A 19,172-nucleotide genomic window follows, 5' to 3' on the forward strand; every position below is an offset into this window, starting at 1 on the left:
ATGCAGAAAATATTAGAAATAAATGCACGCTAGTTTATAATGCACGGTACTTCCATCACCCTCACTTTTTTATGACACATGTCTGTCTCTCTTTTTGACTATTGGGCCTTATATATGTCACTCACTTGAACTCTTACACATAATGGTTTACACAACACTACTAAGAGGGAGCATGTAAGTGAAGGTTTTTCTGCCTATCAATTTTATTCTGGGTCTGTCCCTCTTCATACTCTATAGCACAGTGTGGGTACCTAGTGTGGCAAATGAACACCTGACACATGGACCAAAATTTAGGTTATCAATAATTCAGGTGTTATGCATTGGAAAATTTGTTTTTATTAAAAGCACCCTCTCTTTTTTACTTAGTGACGTAATCTCTTTATACACTGCTGGAAAAAAAATGGGGACCACACCCACTGTCCATAGGGCTTAATCCTGACTCTGGCGCCTTGTGGATTTGGGGGACCATACAGCATCCTGGAGATCCAACCCGCATCAGCCTTTTACAAGGCAAATTCCCTTCCCACTGTAGTATCATGTAGCGCCCGGAAAATTGATTTTGTGAATTCTTCGACCCTATTTGAAGATTTGCCATCTGATTATAGTTACTATTATATTTGTTCTTCCTACTTAACATAAAGTTTGTTAATTTTTTGAATGCATGAGACTGACCTAATCCAAGTAGAGGACTTTATTTTAAGTGTTCTAAGGTAAATATTAGAGTGAATATAAAGACTTAGACTATCATGTCAAGAAGATAAGCATCAAATAGACTGAAAGGAAAATATTTTGATAAGGATAATTTGATACATAAAATTAGTAATACAAGAATGTATTACAGTTGCAAGTGGGTAGATTAGCTTATAAGATATAACAATGTGGTGACATTAAAGTTTGACAAAATAAATATTTTTCTTAAAATCATGAAAGTCATTCCAGCACCCAATATTTTATACTTTTTATTTCCTGCTGCATGTAAGCATCTATCAGATTTATTTAGTAGAAAGTTTTATTATGTAATGTCTATTTTGACTCATGTCATTTACTACTAAACTGAGTTTTAAAATGTAAATTTTTATACAGTATATGCCCATTTATTCCTTTGCTTAATTGTATGGAGAGGGGTGTTGCGCCATACCCTATGATACTCAGGACCTACTCTTGGCTTTGCTGAATAACTCCTACTAGTTCTCAGAGGACTCTATGGTGCTCGGGATTTGAATCATGGCCCTCTACTTGCAAATCAAGTACCTTATCTCCCTCCTGTATTAATTCTCTGGCTCCCTTGCTTAAATTTTATTTACAAAGCACTACCAAATTTATAGTATCATCAAGATTCAGTGACCTTCCTGGAGAAGATAGGATGTTTAATGTATTTATAACCTTTATATTGAGAGTTTCAGTTTGATCTAATTATATTGGGTATAATGTGAATTTCTGAAAAAAAATGCCAAGTATTACAATAGCTATGGAATTATATATAGTAACATTTTGTTATTAACTTTCACAGAAAAAATATTGACATTCTTTACACTTGGGCAAAAATCATAGGGCAACAAAAGAAAAACTTAGTAAAGAAAGAACTTTGAATAACTATTCAAATATATATATATATAACAATTGGCAGATCAGTGTGTTTTATGCTATTGATAAGGTATGTGTCTAGTCAAAGAACTTTGGTCACATAACCTTAATAGGCTTCTATTGGTCTGTTATTAAAAATAATATAAAGAATAACATATAGAAGGAGAAATGATACTACAGAATATATATAATTCATCCAAGTACTTTTTCAAATTTAGGATAAAGTAACATTGTCTTGTCTCAAATTGCCTTGTCTTGTTTTGAATTCACACATTTTCAGATGAAGAGTAGAGAAAAAAAGTTAATAAGCATATATTAGCAAATAAGGGCAATATCTTAAATATTTGATTTAGATATTTCAAAATAATTCTTCATTTTTTCACTGTTTAGATTGTACATTGTGTTGAGCAAATATTTAAATAGGTGATTTATATTTGCTAAATATTATTTTAGTCAGCAGTGCAAAATGAACAAAATATGCATTGTAGCAATTGACAGCATACCAATGTGGCTCAAATTTTTCTATAAAAAATTAGAAATTTAAGTGTATTAGCTTAGAAATGCGAATAAGGGGGCCAGAGCGGTGGCACAGAGGTAAGACTTTGCCTTGTATACAGCTATTCGATCCCCCTGCATCCCATATGGTCTCCCAAGCCAGGAGCGATTTCTGAGCGCATATCCAGGTGTAACCCCTGAGTGTCACCAGGTGTGGCCAAAAATATGCAAATAAGCAGGTCAAGGGGCTGGAGCCATAGCACAGCAGTAAGGCGTTTGCCTATCACATGGCCAACACAGGACTGACGCCAGTTTGTTCCCGGCTCTCCATATGGTCCCCCAAGCCTGCCAGGAGAATTTCTGAGCACAGAGCATGGAGTAACCCCTGAACGCTACTGGGTGTGACCTCCACCAAAAAAATTAAAATAAAGCACTCCAAAACTCAAAATGCTTTAATCTTATTTTGTATATCTTGGTCCATAAGTTATGCTAATTTAAGTGAAACAGTGAGCTCTTTATTATCAAATAGGGAACTCAAAAGAAGGGTTTAAGTGAGATGTTTAAAAAATAGCAACTCAAGAGAAAATCTTAAGTGCAATGTAAAAAAAAAAAAATCATTTCTAGGGCCTGAGCACTAGCATAGCAGGTAGGACACTTGCCATGCACATGGCTGACCCGAGTTTGATTTCTGGTATTCTGTATGGTGGATCTTCTCAGTCAACTAGAGTGATCTCTTGACTACAGAGCCAAGTGTTGCCAAACAACAAAAACAAAACCCTGTTTGCAGTAGAAGCCTGTTTCTAAGATTCTATTCTACTCTAGCTTTTTTTTCTTTCAGTTTTCTGTGATTCATGACCTTGAGCAGCTTTTAACCAGAACCACAATTTTTCAATTTGTGTGTGAGAGAGAAAAAGAGCGAGAGATCCAGCTATGTTCAGGACTTCTGGCGTGGGGGTCCCTTCTGGCTCAGGAATCACTCCTGATGGGGCTTTGGGAAAGAAATGTGATTTTGGGGTCAGCTGTATGCCAGGCAAGCATTTTACCTGCTTTCCTAACTCTAACTCAAAATATTTGCCTAAAACAATGAAAATGAATTCAGAGCACTTTGTATTTATCTGATGGCATTTTGTACCTTGTTAGTCACTCCATATAATTTAGTTACTGATTTAATGTGATTGAAATTATATAAATAATGCCCACATTATGATGATTGATGGTTTTGTCCTATCTATAAACTTTCTTTGAAAATACAATGTTTTTAATGTATGGGATGCTAATGAGTGTTTTAAAATGTTTACAATAAAATGTGTGGTATAGTCAGAGAAATTGATATTGAAAAATTATGTAATGTCTATTAGAAAATAGGGATAAAATTTCCTGCTAATTTTGTTATGAATTATATCTTCTATATATTTGTAGTAGCTTCAGAAATTAGTTAACTGTAAAGGTACTATTTTACTGTTTCTATTAACTTTTTACAGCATTGCATTTTTGTTGTCTTTATTATTGTAATATTTTTGTTTTGTCCTTTAAAAATAGAATAAAAATGATGTGTCTGTATTTGTTAAGAAGACAGATTTTGTTTTGTTGCTTAATCTTTTAAGGCGAACTTGTTTCCAGAATCCTTTTCTGTGTTCTTAAATGTTTATCACCTATAGAAAATAGATCATTTGTTAGGGATATTTTCATTATTTAAAGCAAAACCAGAACAGTAAAGTGGCATGCTAAAAAGATAAATGTTATATGTATAATAGAACTAAACTTCGTGAATTCTTTAAGCTTGTGATTCAAAAATATTCTTTCTGTATTCCTTGCACATTACGGAAGTCAGTATATTGTTTCAACAACTCTTAAAAAAAAACTCTTAAAATTATTTGAAAACTATGATTTTTATCTTCTTACTTTACAGATGTTCCACTTAAGCAGACCTCTTCCATAGCAGTAGCTGGAGCTGTAATTGGAGCTGTCCTTGCCCTCTTTATCATTACCATCTTTGTGACTGTGCTGCTGGCTCCTCGAAAAAAGAGACCATCCTATATTGATACAGTGTAGGTAACTATTGACTGTACTCACCTATGTTTAGCATACTTAAGACACTTGACAGTTTCACATAACTGAATTGTCTTAAGTATGGAAGTAAGGATACTGTTACAATATTGGCTATAATTAGTTTCATTAGAGTGTCTCAGTTTTGCTCAAGGAATAAATAGTGTGGAGCATCTAAGAAAAGTATATCAGCCTCCCTTTTCATTGGTTTATCATATATCTTTCTACACATAAAGGACGCTATATTATTATACTTTCTACAGAGTTGCTGATAAACACCTTGGAATTTAAATTCTTTAGACTGCATATGTTTTTTACATGTATAGACAAAATTTTTCAACTGCCAAGACCAGAGATAGAATAGGGGCTAAGGTATGTGCCTTGTATGTAGTCAAACCTGTTTAATCCTGAGTGTGATATAATTTCTTTAGTACTTACTGAACACTGCAGCTCTGTGGCTGCTCTCTCAGTACTGCCAGGTTGGCCTAGGTAATAGTGGCACCATATCTTCAAGCTCTTAAAATTGAATCACTTGTTTACTGAGAATTGCCTTGTGGACCTCCCAGGCCTCTCTGAAAATCATTTGGGTGACCCATTGGCCGAAATACAACTGCTAAGTCATTCCATAAGATTTCAAAGCTTTTTCTTAAAACTATTTTTAATTTGGGGGAACTATAAATTACATCATTTTATTTAAAGAGAAAATGATGTTTGCTCATCAAGATAGAATTATAAAACCAAAATTTCAGTTTACTGCTTACCAGTGTTCTAGTTCACTTAATTTGATCAACACCTTCGTTGTTTCAATTATGAAATGTAAATACGATTTTAAACACTTATTCTAAATGATTATGATAAATTCATTTCATTTTCTTATTCAATAGAATTTTTTGAATATGATAATGTCTATTACTGCTAAATATAGAATATAGAATTGGCATTCTATTTTTCATGTTTTTTATTAAGACATGCCTATTACTAAAAGGAACTGTCTTTATTAATACTTTGTATATGTCTCTTCCTTTCTGATTTGACACTATTATAGCAGTGATCTTTTTTTTATTGTATACACCAAGGGCATGGTTTCAAATCTATCACAAATTAGTTTATAATCTTGAATGGCTCACAACTCTCTGAGCCTCAGTTTTCTCACCTAAGTGATTTATGGAATCTTGGCACAATAAATTAGCTGAACTTTTATTTTAATTATTTAAAAGGACTATAAAAATTGAAGTGTTTTTTTTATTTGTTTGTTTGTTTTGTTGGTTTGAGGGTCATACCTGGCATTACTTAGGTGTTATTCCTGGCTCTGATCTCAGGAATCACTCCTGGTGGTGCTCAGGGTACCATAGAGAATGCTGGGAATTAAACCCAGGTCAGTTGCATGCAATGCTAAAGTATCATAACAGCTGTATTATTGCTCTGGTCTGGAGTGTTTTTTAATTTAATTAACCATAATTTATAACATTATTGGTAGTTGAATTTTTGTCATATAATATTTCAACACCAATCCCAACACCACTGCCAACTCCAATCACCAGTCCTCCCTTAGTCCATTATTCTCTACCCCCATCAACCCCCTCAACTCTCTGTCTACTACTACCTTTCAGGCATTAAAACTCCCTGGTTTCAACTTAGATTTCAGTGTTGAGTTTGTGCTTTAAATATATAGTTATACCACTTCCCCTCATCCTCAGTAAAACTGAAGCCCAGACCCCTATTCTTACATTACTTCTCTTCTTCCTTCCCTCCTTAATTCCTTTTCTTCTCTGTTCCCTTCCTTCCTAGTCTCTGGGGTCAAAGGTAATATAGGCACCCCACCTTTTACTACATTGCATTTCCTAATATAATTATTTTATAAACCACAGATAAGTAGATCATCCTGTGTTTGTCTTCTTCTGGCTTACTTTACTCAACTGATATCTTCCAGTAAGATTGGAGTGGTCTAATATTTCAAAAGAATGGTGTGGTTAACATCATCTTGTTGCCAAATTATTTTATGTTTTCTTTGATTTCAAAAAGCATAGCTTAGTACGCTAGAACATCAGTGTTAGCATTTTATTTTATTCTTTGAAATTAAATAATATAAACTGTTTCATATAAAGATTATGATGTTTTTAGAGAATTTTTAATTATGTCACCCCTAAGGCTTCATGAGTATTGAATATTATGTGTGATTTTTTAAAAATATAAGTATATAGAAAATTACTTTTCTAAATTTCAAAGAGTGATAGGATGTACCACATATACTTGAATTTAAGCTGACCTGAGTATAAGCCAACCCCCCTAATTTTATCCTAAAGGCTGGGAATACTTAGTGACTCGAGTATAAGCTGATTGAAAGTGCAGCAGCCACTGATAAATTTCAAATTAAAAATATATACCTAAAACAATTACAATAATTGAGGAATCAGTAAATAAATACATGATTACATTTACAGTACATGATTGTTTGATATACTCTATACCATTAACATACCACATTAATCCATAGTATTCAATGGCAACTTTATATAAGTGAATAAATCATTTAAGACAGTAAAGTATTGTAAATAAATGGTTAAAAATTCTGAATCTTTATATTTCAAAATCCCTGATTATAAGGATTCAGGATTTATAAACATTTATTTATACGACTTTATTGCCTTAAATGGTTTTTTCACTTAATTAAATATGCCATTGAATATTGTGGATTAAATAGTTCAGTAGCATACAGTTCAGTTCAGCCACGACCTGTGGACTGAGCTTCTGAAGCACTGCCCCTTCCAGGAGACAGCAGAAGACAACTGGAGACTATGTGCATTTGATTCAATGTGCGCACACTGAATCAAATGACCTGCATGACCCGAGGATAAGCCAAGTTCAGGGTTTTCAGCACAATTTTTGTGCCGAAATAATTGGCTTATACTCGAGTGTATAGGTATTTGTTTTGTTTTAGCTAAATAATGTTTTAAGTATTTGAAAATACATACCGATTAGGTCATTTTGGGATGCATTAAGAAATGAATGCATTTCTTAATGATGTAATGATCCGTTTGTTTATTTCAAAGACTGCATATTGAAAAACCTTAATTTAGATGATGAAAATTTAAGAGTGGGGCTTTTGAAGTTTGAATATATATTTGGAAGAATTTCCAAAGTACAGTGTAAACTTACTATTATTTTAAGTTATAACTTTAATAATTATATGACATTTTGGAGTAGCATGCCTTCTATCATGTTTAATTTCCATTTTATATATATATTTATTTTACTGTTTATAGATATACTTGAATGTAAAATTATATAATACTAAAGTGAAGTCCTATACTGATTACTTCCTTGGTAGTATTTTCAAAAATACATTTGAGCTACTGCTTTAAATATTAAATAGTTTGATCATTTCTAAACATTAGAATCTTTAAAGCCAATTTACTTTTTCTTCCACTTATGATAGGTTAATGGAAATGTAAAATCTGAATTGAAATTAAACATCTAAGTCAAGACAAATATTGATAAAGGAAACATGTCTACAAAACTTAATAGAACTTTGATTATTTTTTGTTTCATTTGCTATATATAGTAATCACATTTTTAAACCTTTTAATTCAGGATTGATCTTCCACCCACACATAAACAACCTCCAATGTATGCAGAACAATCCCCTCCTTTGCCTCGAAAAGACCTTTCATATCAGGTAAGCATTTAAGTTATACTTAAAATGAACTGAAAAATACCAAGCATTTTTTTGTTTTAAAATGTATTCACTGTGCATTAAATATTACACAATAATATACAATAAATTATTATGTCTGCAATATTTTTGGAATAAAATCTTGTCTATAAATCATGAACACTGTATTAGGAATATAAATATTAAAGTTTGTGGCAATTTCAGTAAATTGTTAATATGATTTGTTGACATAAATTTATTACAAAATAGACATTTACATACAAGTAAGTGTTTTGGGGAAGTGTTTTGGAAGAAGAGAGACATTTTCTTCTTGAGTATGAATATTTGTATGCATATTTAGTGTGGATAAAACTTTATAGTTCCTATAGCAGCAAAAATATTAAATATTATACTTAAAATTATATGTAAATATCGGGCTCTATTTTATAAAGAATAACTTTAGAAATTCATTTAGGAATCAGTTCAATATTACAGTAATTCATGTATAAGTATTGATTTACTCTTTCTTCCTGCCATATTCTATTTCTAGATTAACATTTCTGACTTGATCATGTATAAAGCAGACTAGGAATATGTTTAGCTCATTGGCTATTTAATGTCCTTGAAATTCTGTGGTCTGGCCCAAGTACATGTTGGAACAGATACATATGCTTTTTGTCAATTGCCTATGGCCCATCTGCCTGTATGATATGGCTCACCACTGAGATTATAAGTATCAGCTTACCTTGAAATAAAAAACAGAGATAGTCCCTACATTCTATGATAAATGTTTCATCAGAGTGCTTTTATTCTTGTTTTAGTGGTTTTTCCTTTTTGCTCTAATCCTTTTGGGGCTCAAACCCTCCCTCTGTAATATTTTCCTCCTAGCATATGTCCTTTATCTTTAACTTGATTAAATTAATTAATTGGGTGGAGAATCTCCAAGTAAAGTACTCTTAATATATTCTCAACTTCTATTCATTATTGACTATATATAGTCAGTTTACTACTCCAGCGCAGTATAAATAAAGAACATTCCACTGGCATGTGTTCACTCTGATAATGGGCACCAACTTCACCATCTTATATATTAGGTGTCATAGAGGTAAAGAAATGCCATGTTTTCAGGTCACTTATTTTTGCGTAATAGAGGAGCTTCATATCTCTCTGGCACATAAATGGACTTGTTAAGTAGTATGCACTGTTAGTAAGATATTTTGCTAAGCTATTATTAGCTTCTGCAGGAAGATAACTCTCTTTTCATAGTCTAGTAATTAGCCAGAATATTTCTATATTTAGTTATAAGAATTATGTTTAGAAGAACATATTTATGTTCTTTATATAACTTTGAGAAAGCCTATTCAAGTCCATAAAATCAATAGATGGTATAATTGATATTTAATATTTATTTCTACTTACATAGTTATAAAAACGGGAATTAAAAAATTTTATTTGGCTCAAATTTTGTGTCTTGGATTTTAGTTTAAAAATTTAATGACTGGGGTCAGTGAGGTGGCACTAGAGGTAAGGTGTCTGCCTTGCAAGTGCTAGTCAAGGAAGGACCATGGTTCAATCCCCCGGCGTCCCATATGGTCCCCCCAAGCCAGGGGCAATTTCTGAGTGCTTAGCCAGGAGTAACCCTGAGCATCAAATGGGTGTGCTCCCCCCCCCAAAAAAAATAATAATTTAATGACTGTGTAGAAGGTGCTAAATAAAGAAAAAAGAAAGGTTTTTCTTGATTTGAAGTTGGCTGTGCTATAAATTACAATTTTGGTATCCTTGAAGTAAAGAAAGCTTCCTGTATGAATTTAGTTCGGAGTTAGGAATCCTGATACACGTGATGAAATTACTTAGTTGTTGGCTAATTATTTGATTTGTTGCAAATTATATAATAAAAACACAAACTGGTTAAGTAAAGTTATGTGAAATAGTAGTAAAAAGAAATTTGAGGAGCCTCCCAAGCAGTGCTGCTTGAATGATCCTCAAGTAAAAACAAAAAAAAAATAAACTTAAGTAGCATTGCAACTCAACCAGTGGTTCTGAAGACAACTCTTGGCCAGGAAAGTGGCCAGGAAAGACTCATTTGTGCTGGGGGCCACTAGGATTATACTAATTCATGTTCTCAAGGGACTATGTAGTGGTATGGATTAGATTTGTGTTCTGTACATACAGACACATGCTCTAGAATTTTAAGCTATTTATATAGCTTCCTACCCAGACTAACTTAAATCTAAATTTTAGAAAATTTATTCATTTAAATTGGTGGGAAAGCATCTACAAATAACTTAAATATTAGACTCTGAGAGTAAGATCACTTAGTGACTTTGCACCATTTTCTTGATTATTAAATAAAACTGAAACACAGCCTTTTGTCATGTCACTTCAGATTAATTGTTCTTATTTTGCATAGAAAATGCAGAACTTGAATTGGAGATAAACTCTTAGTGCTGCGATGCCGTTAAGAGTAATTAAGGTAAAATCATCTATAAGATAATTTGTTATGATTAAGAAATCAAAAAGCCACTTTAATTATGGCTGTGTTATAATAAAATGAGTTATCAAAATACTTCGTACATGGAACCACTTACTGGTAACCAAGGTTTTTAATACATGTGTAGTTATAGTTTATTTCCGTGCAAGGATAGAATGCTGCAATAATAAATACTTTTGTAATGCTATTTATCCTCTTTGCTGGATAACTTGAACCTCGAAAAATAATACCTACTTGAAGTCATTATTAGGCTTCAATCTTCACAGCTGGCCAAATGACCCGGATCTTGTTTCCAAATGCCGCCATGTCTTTAACGAAGAAAATCTCTCTATCCATCAGTATTTGTGACTTTAGGAAATCTCAGATAAAAGCACTTCATTTCTTCCTGCATGATTCTATCCTGCTTAAACATTGTCTTTGTGGTCATAGTTCATTCTTGAGGATTTTCCCCTCAGTCTGAATTGTGAATATGCATTTTTCTTCAGTGGTATGATTGTTTTATATAGAGAAGATATTTAAATGTGTGTGTGGTAGATAGATAGATAGATAGATAGATAGATAGATAGATAGATAGATAGATAGATAGATAGATAGATAGATAGATATAGGGAAATATAAAAGCTTATTTTGTTTGAAGGAAGAGTCTTTTTATTGCTTAATTGCTTTGGCCAGACTTGTAATACTAGATTGTAAAAAAATGATGAGTGTGGGCAACCTTGTCTTGTTTCTGGTCTTAGAGAGGCTTTCTGTTTTGCATTAAGATTACTCTGAGTTTGTGGCAAATGATTTCCTTTAAGGACATTTTCTTTAAATCTCATTTTATTAAAATGTTTTTTATTATGAATGGATGTTGGATCTTGTCTGATTTTTTTTCTCTACACTTATTGTTTGAATCATGTGATTTTTTTCTTGTATTTATACAGTGTATTGTGTTGATTGGCTTGCATATATTAAACCCTTGGATCCATGGGATGACACCTGCTTGGTTCTAGTGTATTTTTGATGTTTTGTTGGTTTTGGTTGGTTAATATTTTGTTGAGGAACTTTGCATCAGAGTTCATTAAGGATATATATAGTTTTATAGGTATTTTTTGTGATATTGCTGACTTCTTTTGGTATCAGGTTGATATTTGACTTATAAAAGTCAAATTTGGAAGGGGTTCTACATTTTCAGCTTTCTGAAAATATTTGGAAGTGCATCTTTAAAGTTTGGAGGAACTCTTTAGTTAACCGTGTTTGGCATAGATGTTTTTCTTCTGGGAAAGTATGATTACCATTTCAGTTACCTTGATAGGAACTGGCCTGTTCAGGTACTTTGTTTCCTTTTGATAATCTCCAGTGTTTGGAGATTATAAGATTCCAAAGTGCATTTATTCTTTGTTCTCCAGAGTCAGTTTTGTTTTTTCTTTCAAATAACCAGTGCTGGATTTCATTGACCTTTGAATTATTTTAATTTTAATTTCCATCTCATTAGTTTCTGCTCAAAGTTTTATTATTTCCTTCCACCTGTTTTTGAGAAAGGAAACTTTTATTAGTAACTGATTAAAATGTTTGGTACACATTTTTCCTCAGTGCACCTGGGATATTCTACAGGATAGACCGCATACAAGGGCACAAAAAAAATCTCCATAAAAGCAAGAAGATAGAAATCAAACCAACTATAGACCATACACTTTGAAAATGGAAATCAATCATTAAACAGATATGGGTTAGGGGGAACGCAAACATTTGGAAACAACTGCTAAATGCATCAAAAAGGAAATCAGAGTGCCAATGGAAAATCCTGGAAACTAATGAGAATAAAGATCTGAGTTATCAGAACATACAGGTTATAACAAAAGATGTATTGAGAGAAAAGCTCATAGCAATGCAGTTGTTCATTAGGAAGACTTGATCTGCTATATCAAATAGTAACTGTGTTTATATTGTTTAATAGTGTCAGATTGTTCATACATGTTATTAATGCAAATGGTTTAAAAGTACCTGCTTTTCTTTTTCCTTCATAATAGAATATGCCACTTAATGTTGATAAAATAATAGTACTGGTGATAATATCTATATCTACTATTGGTAATGTTATAGTTTAAAACTGCATATACATATCATTAGGATGTTGGATATTATTAGTGTGTTAAATTCTTTAATTTTTTAGACTGATATTTTCTGTATGCTGTTGCTCTATTTTGGACTTAATTATAATGACCATTTAATCATTTCAGAGTTATAAGAATTTGTTTTATTTCCAGCATGAATGGATGCACAATTCTCTTTACTATCAATTGTTGTTTAGAAAGTTTATTAAAATTAATGATATATTATTATTCACATTTTAAGAGTAAAGATATGAAAATATATAAATAAAAATATTAAGATATGTAATAAATATATAGTTACATATAAAGCATTTAAATAATTAAAATATTTAAGGTTAAAAGTATAAAGTACCTGGCTGCCATTTTCTATTATATATTTGGTGGGCTGCTTTTGTTAATTATAAATGATCTGACATTCCTCTAGCTTTCTTTAAAATATTTAACATCGGGGCCGGAGAGATAGCATGGAAGTAAGGCATTTGCCTTGAAAGCAGAAGGACAGTGGTTCGAATCCCAGCATGCCATATGGTACAACCTGAGCCTGCCAGGAGCGATTTCTGAGCGTAGAGCCAGGAGTAACTCCTGAGCGCTGCTGGGTGTGACCCAAAAACCAAAATAAATAAATAAATAAAATATTTAACATGTTTTCAAGAAGTCTAGGAGTTATAGACTACAGTAATAATCAAATTAATAAGAGTACTGGATGGAGCTGGATGATGGTGAGATGGAGGCTTAAGCCTTTCTCGCCCTGCCTGGGCTAGGTGCCTGCCTCCCTTTCCAGCCAGGGCGTCTGTGGGTTCAGGTAGCAATGAGGAAATTATCCAACCAGTCAGTGTGTGGAGTCAGGAGATAACCAGTCAGGAGATAATCAACTTTATTAAAAAGGCCCTAGCCACCATGTGTGGCTTCTATGCTTACCTTTTAAGCAGGCTCCATAAGCCGTCCTGCAGCTAAACTGTTTCTGCTCTCTCTGTGTCTCCCTGCCTCCTCCTGAGGCTTACTGAATCCCCCTTCTGCCCATGAGGCAACCCTTTTATTACCTTTAATAGACCCCTCCCTGAAGTGGGCTGGTCTGCCTCTCCGGGTAAGATTAGCATTTTACCCTGGGAGGGGTGACAATAGACTTTGGAACTAAGGAAATAGAAAACAAGAATATGATTGTTGAAAACAAGAATAAGTATTGTCATTTTTCCTATAAGTTAAAGAAAATTTTATGACTGAGAGGATCATTTAAATAAATGAGTTCTGACAAATTCTAGCATGGTTTTGCCCTCAGGCAGCAAAAAATGTTTTCATGTTGGGTATTTCCTACAGTTAATGAGGTATATCAGTTGCTAAAGCTTGTAGGCTTGTGAGGCTCTGTACTCATGAAAAGGAAGAAAGGTGGACAAAATGTATAGGAAGTAATTTACACAGTATCACAATAATTTTATATATTCAGTTGAAAGTTAGCACATTTAAAGTCTAAAGAATTTGTATAACAAAGCAAAACTTTGTTAATGTAATAAATGAGGAAAAGAATAAGTATTAGGAGCTACTTCAAGAGCCTGGAGTACAAACCTTTCACCTACAAGGTCCTTCATTAGATCTCCGGCATCACATAGTCCCACGAGCACTGCTGGGTGTAGCGCAGGTGGTCTGTAGCCCCTCAAGGCTCAGTCATCACTACTTTTCCAGGCCTGAGCATTGAGCTTTCAGAACTGTATTGCCAAACCATTATTTCTAGGAGTGGTCCTTACCCCTAAACTTTGGGCTTCCTTCTCTTCTGTGCAAAAAGAAAATATATCTTACTTCAGAGGGTTTAATAGGGATTAGCAGATTACCATATGACACATCTCAGAACAGTAACCGAATTTATTTTTGAACTATTAAACTTATTAAAAACCTCTGCTACTATGAACATAAATAGACTTAAACATTTTTGCATAAGGTAGATCTTTCTAAGAAAATGCCAACATCTCCTTTATATTCCCATCACAGTGGTCTGATCACTATTTGCTGTGAATTGAGTTTCCTTGATTTGCTTTTGTTTGCTTTTTTGGGGCCATATTTTGAAGTGCTCAAAAGTTACTCCTGGCACTGTGATCAGAAATTACTCCTGGCAGGCTCTGGGCACCATAAAGAAAGCTAGAGATCTAACCCAGGTCGCCTCCGTGCAAGGCAAACACCCTACCTGCTGTGCTATTGCTCTAGCCCCTGGTTCGAGGTTTTGTACTTCCCAGCAGTACAGGAGAACTTGGGGATGTACAGATGCATAGTACTTAAATGTTTTATATATATATATATATATATATATATATATATAATTTAAATATTTAAATAGCTCCTGCAGGCACGGGGGAACATATGGGACACCGGGATTCGAACCAACCACCTTAGGTCCTGTATCAGCTGCTTGCGAGGCAAACACCGCTGTTTTATCTCTCTGGGCCCTATTTCTGAAGAATTCTTACTGCCAACTCATAATTATTGAAAATGAGCCTCAGTAAATATACCAAAAAAATATTGTGCTTACTAAATAAGCTGTGATAAAGCTGAAACATTAATGAAAATAAAATAGTAAACTTTGTGTAAATATATTTATAATGGCTTGGTTCAACTTGGAAACTTATTCAAAAATATAATATCCTAGCCATTAATTTGCTTGTGTTTTCTGCCTTGCGTTTCAAAACTTATATCTGTACTAGTCAGACTTCAGATGCAATCAGGATATTAAATCTTGATTTGTTTAAGTCCTGTATTAAATTCACAGTGCCATCAAGGAACTATGTCTTAATTAGGTGTGACTCTTGACTGATTCATAAATATATGTAGAATTTCAAGAACCATTCAGGTTAAATATAGTACGCTGGGTACAGTGAAATTTTCTGACAAATTTTAGAGTTTCTTTAAAATCACCCATGATTTTCTTTTTTAGAGATTTTTGTAATTTCAAAATATAGTGAAATCTTGGATAGAACTGAGTATTTAAATGTCCACAACAACACAACTAAGTTGTGAATAGAATTATTATTTATGAATTGAATTTTACATAGACATCACCTAATTTTATAATGAATTCAGATACTTAAGATTTTTGTTTTGGAAATATTTTTTTTTGAAAGTTTCATTTTATAAATGCTAAAAAATTGGTAAAGGCAATATACATATGAACTTCCAAGAAAATAATGTGTACAATATATTAAGATAATTGAACTTGTATGTCTATGCTATAATGTTTAATTATTCATTGAATTGTAATTCGTGTTGTTTAGTCATTGTTTTTCTCTCTTTTGTAAATTCAATGATGAAGACCTTGGCTAAGATTCACTTAAGATAGCTTTAGATTGTTTACCTTTATGTATGCAAAGGCATTGAGGCATTCATGCCTTCCATAGTGCCTGACTTAGGATTAGGAATAATTTAGTAGTATTAATACCTATTACTGCCATTTAACATAAAAATACTGTTTGGAGATTCTCAGGCTATTGATGATTTTCAATTTTTTCTTATATATTACATAGCATAAAATTTTAAGAATGTTTTAATTTCATATATTTTTTGCTATAGAGTCAGTGTGTGAATATAATTGTGCCTATATCAAACTTGGAGGTCCTCAGGTGTAAATCCTGTTTCTGCAATAAGGAATTACTCCTGCTGGAGCATAGAGGGATTGAATCTAGGTTTGCTGCCTTCAAGGATAATACCCTACCCACTTGTACTATAGCTCTGGTACCAATACTTAGTACCTAATCTTCCTCTGAAAATGTCTTAGTACTCCTTTTCTGTTACCTCATTCCTTAATTCAATTTCTATAATAACCTCTTTTTCTATTTCTGATGATTCCAATTCTTTATTCCCTTAATTGAAATGAGTCTTCTATCTTAAGAGCCTCTAAAGAAATTCTTATTAAGCTAATTCAAATAAAATGAACCAATATTTTGTACTGCAATAAAGTGTTTGTTACTGTGATAGTCACTTTCCAAAGTATTATTGGAGTTAGTAATATATTTGAGAAACTTAGATGGTAGAGAGTATCTTGGTTTTAATTTTGTAAATGTCCATAAATTGCCATATCATACTGCATAATCTTCACAGATCATAGGCCAATATTTTTGCAAAAATGTGAGATAGCAAGTTGTCCACAGTTTTAAAAAAGTTATTCTTGTATTACTTAAATCATCTATTATTAAGCAATCTTTGATGAAATTTTAGCATGCATGGAACACTCATGAATAAACATTAAAATTGAGCAGTCAATATGAATGCAGATCATTTCTTCATGACAGGTTAGTGAATAATTTTCCAACTTAGAACTAGTTATTGATTGTGTATTATAGTTGAAATATTCCATATGAGAATATTTACTGCATTGTTGTGAAGTATGCATTTATAAAACTTTATCTTTGGATTGTCCAAAAATTCTTTACTACTGTCATTGGTTTCCTTATCTCCAGGATCCTCAAACATTTTAAACAGGGTCAGTTCACTGTCTCTGACTGTTGGAAAGCTTGACTATAGTTTAAAAGAAAAATGAATAAATTTTTATGCATACTGCTTTAACAAAAAAAAAAAGCAAACAAATACAATATTAAAATGAAGAACAAGTACAATTAAATCAACAAACTTACCAGTGTTTCAATGGTAACTATGGGCTGCTTTTGGCAGGCTTGTAGTTTGCCCTTGCCCTTGCCCTTGCCCAAGACTGAGGAGTCATTGAGAGACAAAGAGAAGGAGGGGAGTTGGAGAGTGTCACAGTGAATTATCTTCAAACTCCCCTTATATTTGAACTTCCCATTTAGTTAACTCTTTTTCCTTTTTAAGCTTTATTTGAACATCATGATTTACAAAGTTATTTAATACAGTTGTTTCAAATATTCAGCATTTCAACACCAGTCCTGAATGTGGCCCTATTCTACCTAACATTCCAGTTTCCCACTTACCCCTTAAGCCTGCCTCACACAACGTACAAAATAAATTACTTTATCATGCTTGTACAACACATACTAAACCATAGAGTTACTCTTCGTTATTAATCCTCTATGTAGTGGGGATTGCTGTTGGGATGAACAGGGTGGCATCTCTCTGAGGTTGCATGCATATGCTGGCTCTCTGAAGCTGCACATGTATTTGCTTTCTGAGGTTGCACATTCATCAGATCTAGCTCTCTAAGACTACACAGGTTTAGTAAGCTCTTGATGTTAGCTGTTCATTTTGTTAAATTGAATATAATCACTGTAGGAATACAGCATCAAGCAAAAATAGTTGTCCATATTTTCAAAGCACAATTACTGTTACTGTGGCTTTAACAGTGTGTACCCAGCTGCTAGGCAAGAAGATATGGAGGGAAGGTACCAACCCTCACTCTTGGAAGCCCTGGTGATATCAGCCCAAAGACCAGAGTACCTGAAGTTTGATCATTTTAGTGTCCCTGAAGGGACACATAAATGGGTGGTGAGGGAGGGTGATATGAAAAATGGTGATTCTGGTTGATGGAAGCAGCAGACCTGGCTTTGGCATGGCAAGACCTTGGCTCGACCTCTCCTGAGAAGGCCAGCTTTCTGTTGCTTGGACTCATGTGTCCATGTTGTTTTATGGCTTGCTTTACATCTTGTTCAAGACAAGAGTGATTCTATGGAGCTGGCCTGATTTGAACATGGCAACTGCACTTGTGGCGTGGTTATAACTGAACTTCCCATCTTTTTGATAACTTACATATTGTACAGGGTCCCAGGTTTTAATTACCCACATGAATATCAATTTCAAGGGTAGGTGCTTAATATTTTCAGCATGTGGTCACTGTTCATCATCGATCCATTGTATATATGGTGCATGTGGTGTTTATGAGTTTATAAGACACAGTGCCTGTGCTGAGAATTATACTCTTGAAACTGAAAGTGCATGAGAAAACACAAACTCATCCATATGCCAACAGTGAATATATTGTTGCTTCACTTCACATTTAGGAACTGTGACAAAATTATGCAATGTGATGATTATACAATGAAAGGTTGTAAACCAATTTTTGAATAAAATAATGGAGTATACTATTGTATATATTATATAATATAATTATATATATTATATAGTATTATATTGAATATAATAATGGAGTATTATATGGTGAAATTCAATGTATTATTTGATATTTTAGTTTGTTTCATGAAATGGTAGGGAACTAGAAAATGGTACAAAATATTTTTTTAGAAAGATCCAGAAAATGAATTTCTTGATTTAAAACCAGTTCTTTTAGAAAACAAGTTTCTGTTTCTAAAGTATTAGTTGGTTTAAGAAAATAAACAATTTGGGGCATGTGAGGTGGCGCTAGAGGTAAGGTGTCTGTCTGCCTTGCAAGCACTAGCCAAGGAGGGACCACGGTTAGATCCCCCTGCGTCCCATATGGTCCCCCAAGCCAGGGACAATTTCTGAGCTCTTAGCCAAGAGTAACCCCTGAGCATCAAATGGGTGTGGCCAAAAAAAGAAAATAAACAATTAAACTAAAAATCAATTTAAGTGTTGTAAGTTAGAAATGCTCAATTAAATATTCATAGGTTAGAAATATTTAAAATGCTAAAACTTCAGGATATTCAACAAAAATTTTAAGATGAAAAATGGAATAGATGAAAAAACATTTATAGGGGTTGTTCTGAGTAATATAATCAAGACCTGTGGTTCACTTCGTGAGCGCCAGCCTTAGTCATTTGACCTTAGTGTCATTCTGTTTTCTTATAACAATGGGAATTTTTTATTATCTTAGCAGCAGCATCACTAAGCTGTCAGAGTATGAGTTTAGTTTCATAGATGTAGAAGTAGGAACAGTAAAATCTCTTTT

General features: G+C 33.2%; 1 protein-coding gene across 1 annotated transcript in view; it reads left to right on the plus strand.

Annotated features, from left to right (window-relative positions):
* Nucleotides 1-19,172, plus strand: part of NECTIN3 (nectin cell adhesion molecule 3) — a 97,038-nt gene that overhangs the window by 52,456 nt on the left and 25,410 nt on the right. The window contains exons 9-10 of the mRNA XM_049785607.1: nucleotides 3,989-4,127; nucleotides 7,717-7,801. Of these exons, the coding sequence (XP_049641564.1) occupies nucleotides 3,989-4,127; nucleotides 7,717-7,801 (224 nt within the window). The remainder of the gene's footprint in view (nucleotides 1-3,988; nucleotides 4,128-7,716; nucleotides 7,802-19,172) is intronic.

Source organism: Suncus etruscus, chromosome 13 (genome assembly GCF_024139225.1).
Source record: "Suncus etruscus isolate mSunEtr1 chromosome 13, mSunEtr1.pri.cur, whole genome shotgun sequence".
Taxonomy (NCBI): Eukaryota; Metazoa; Chordata; class Mammalia; order Eulipotyphla; family Soricidae; genus Suncus; species Suncus etruscus.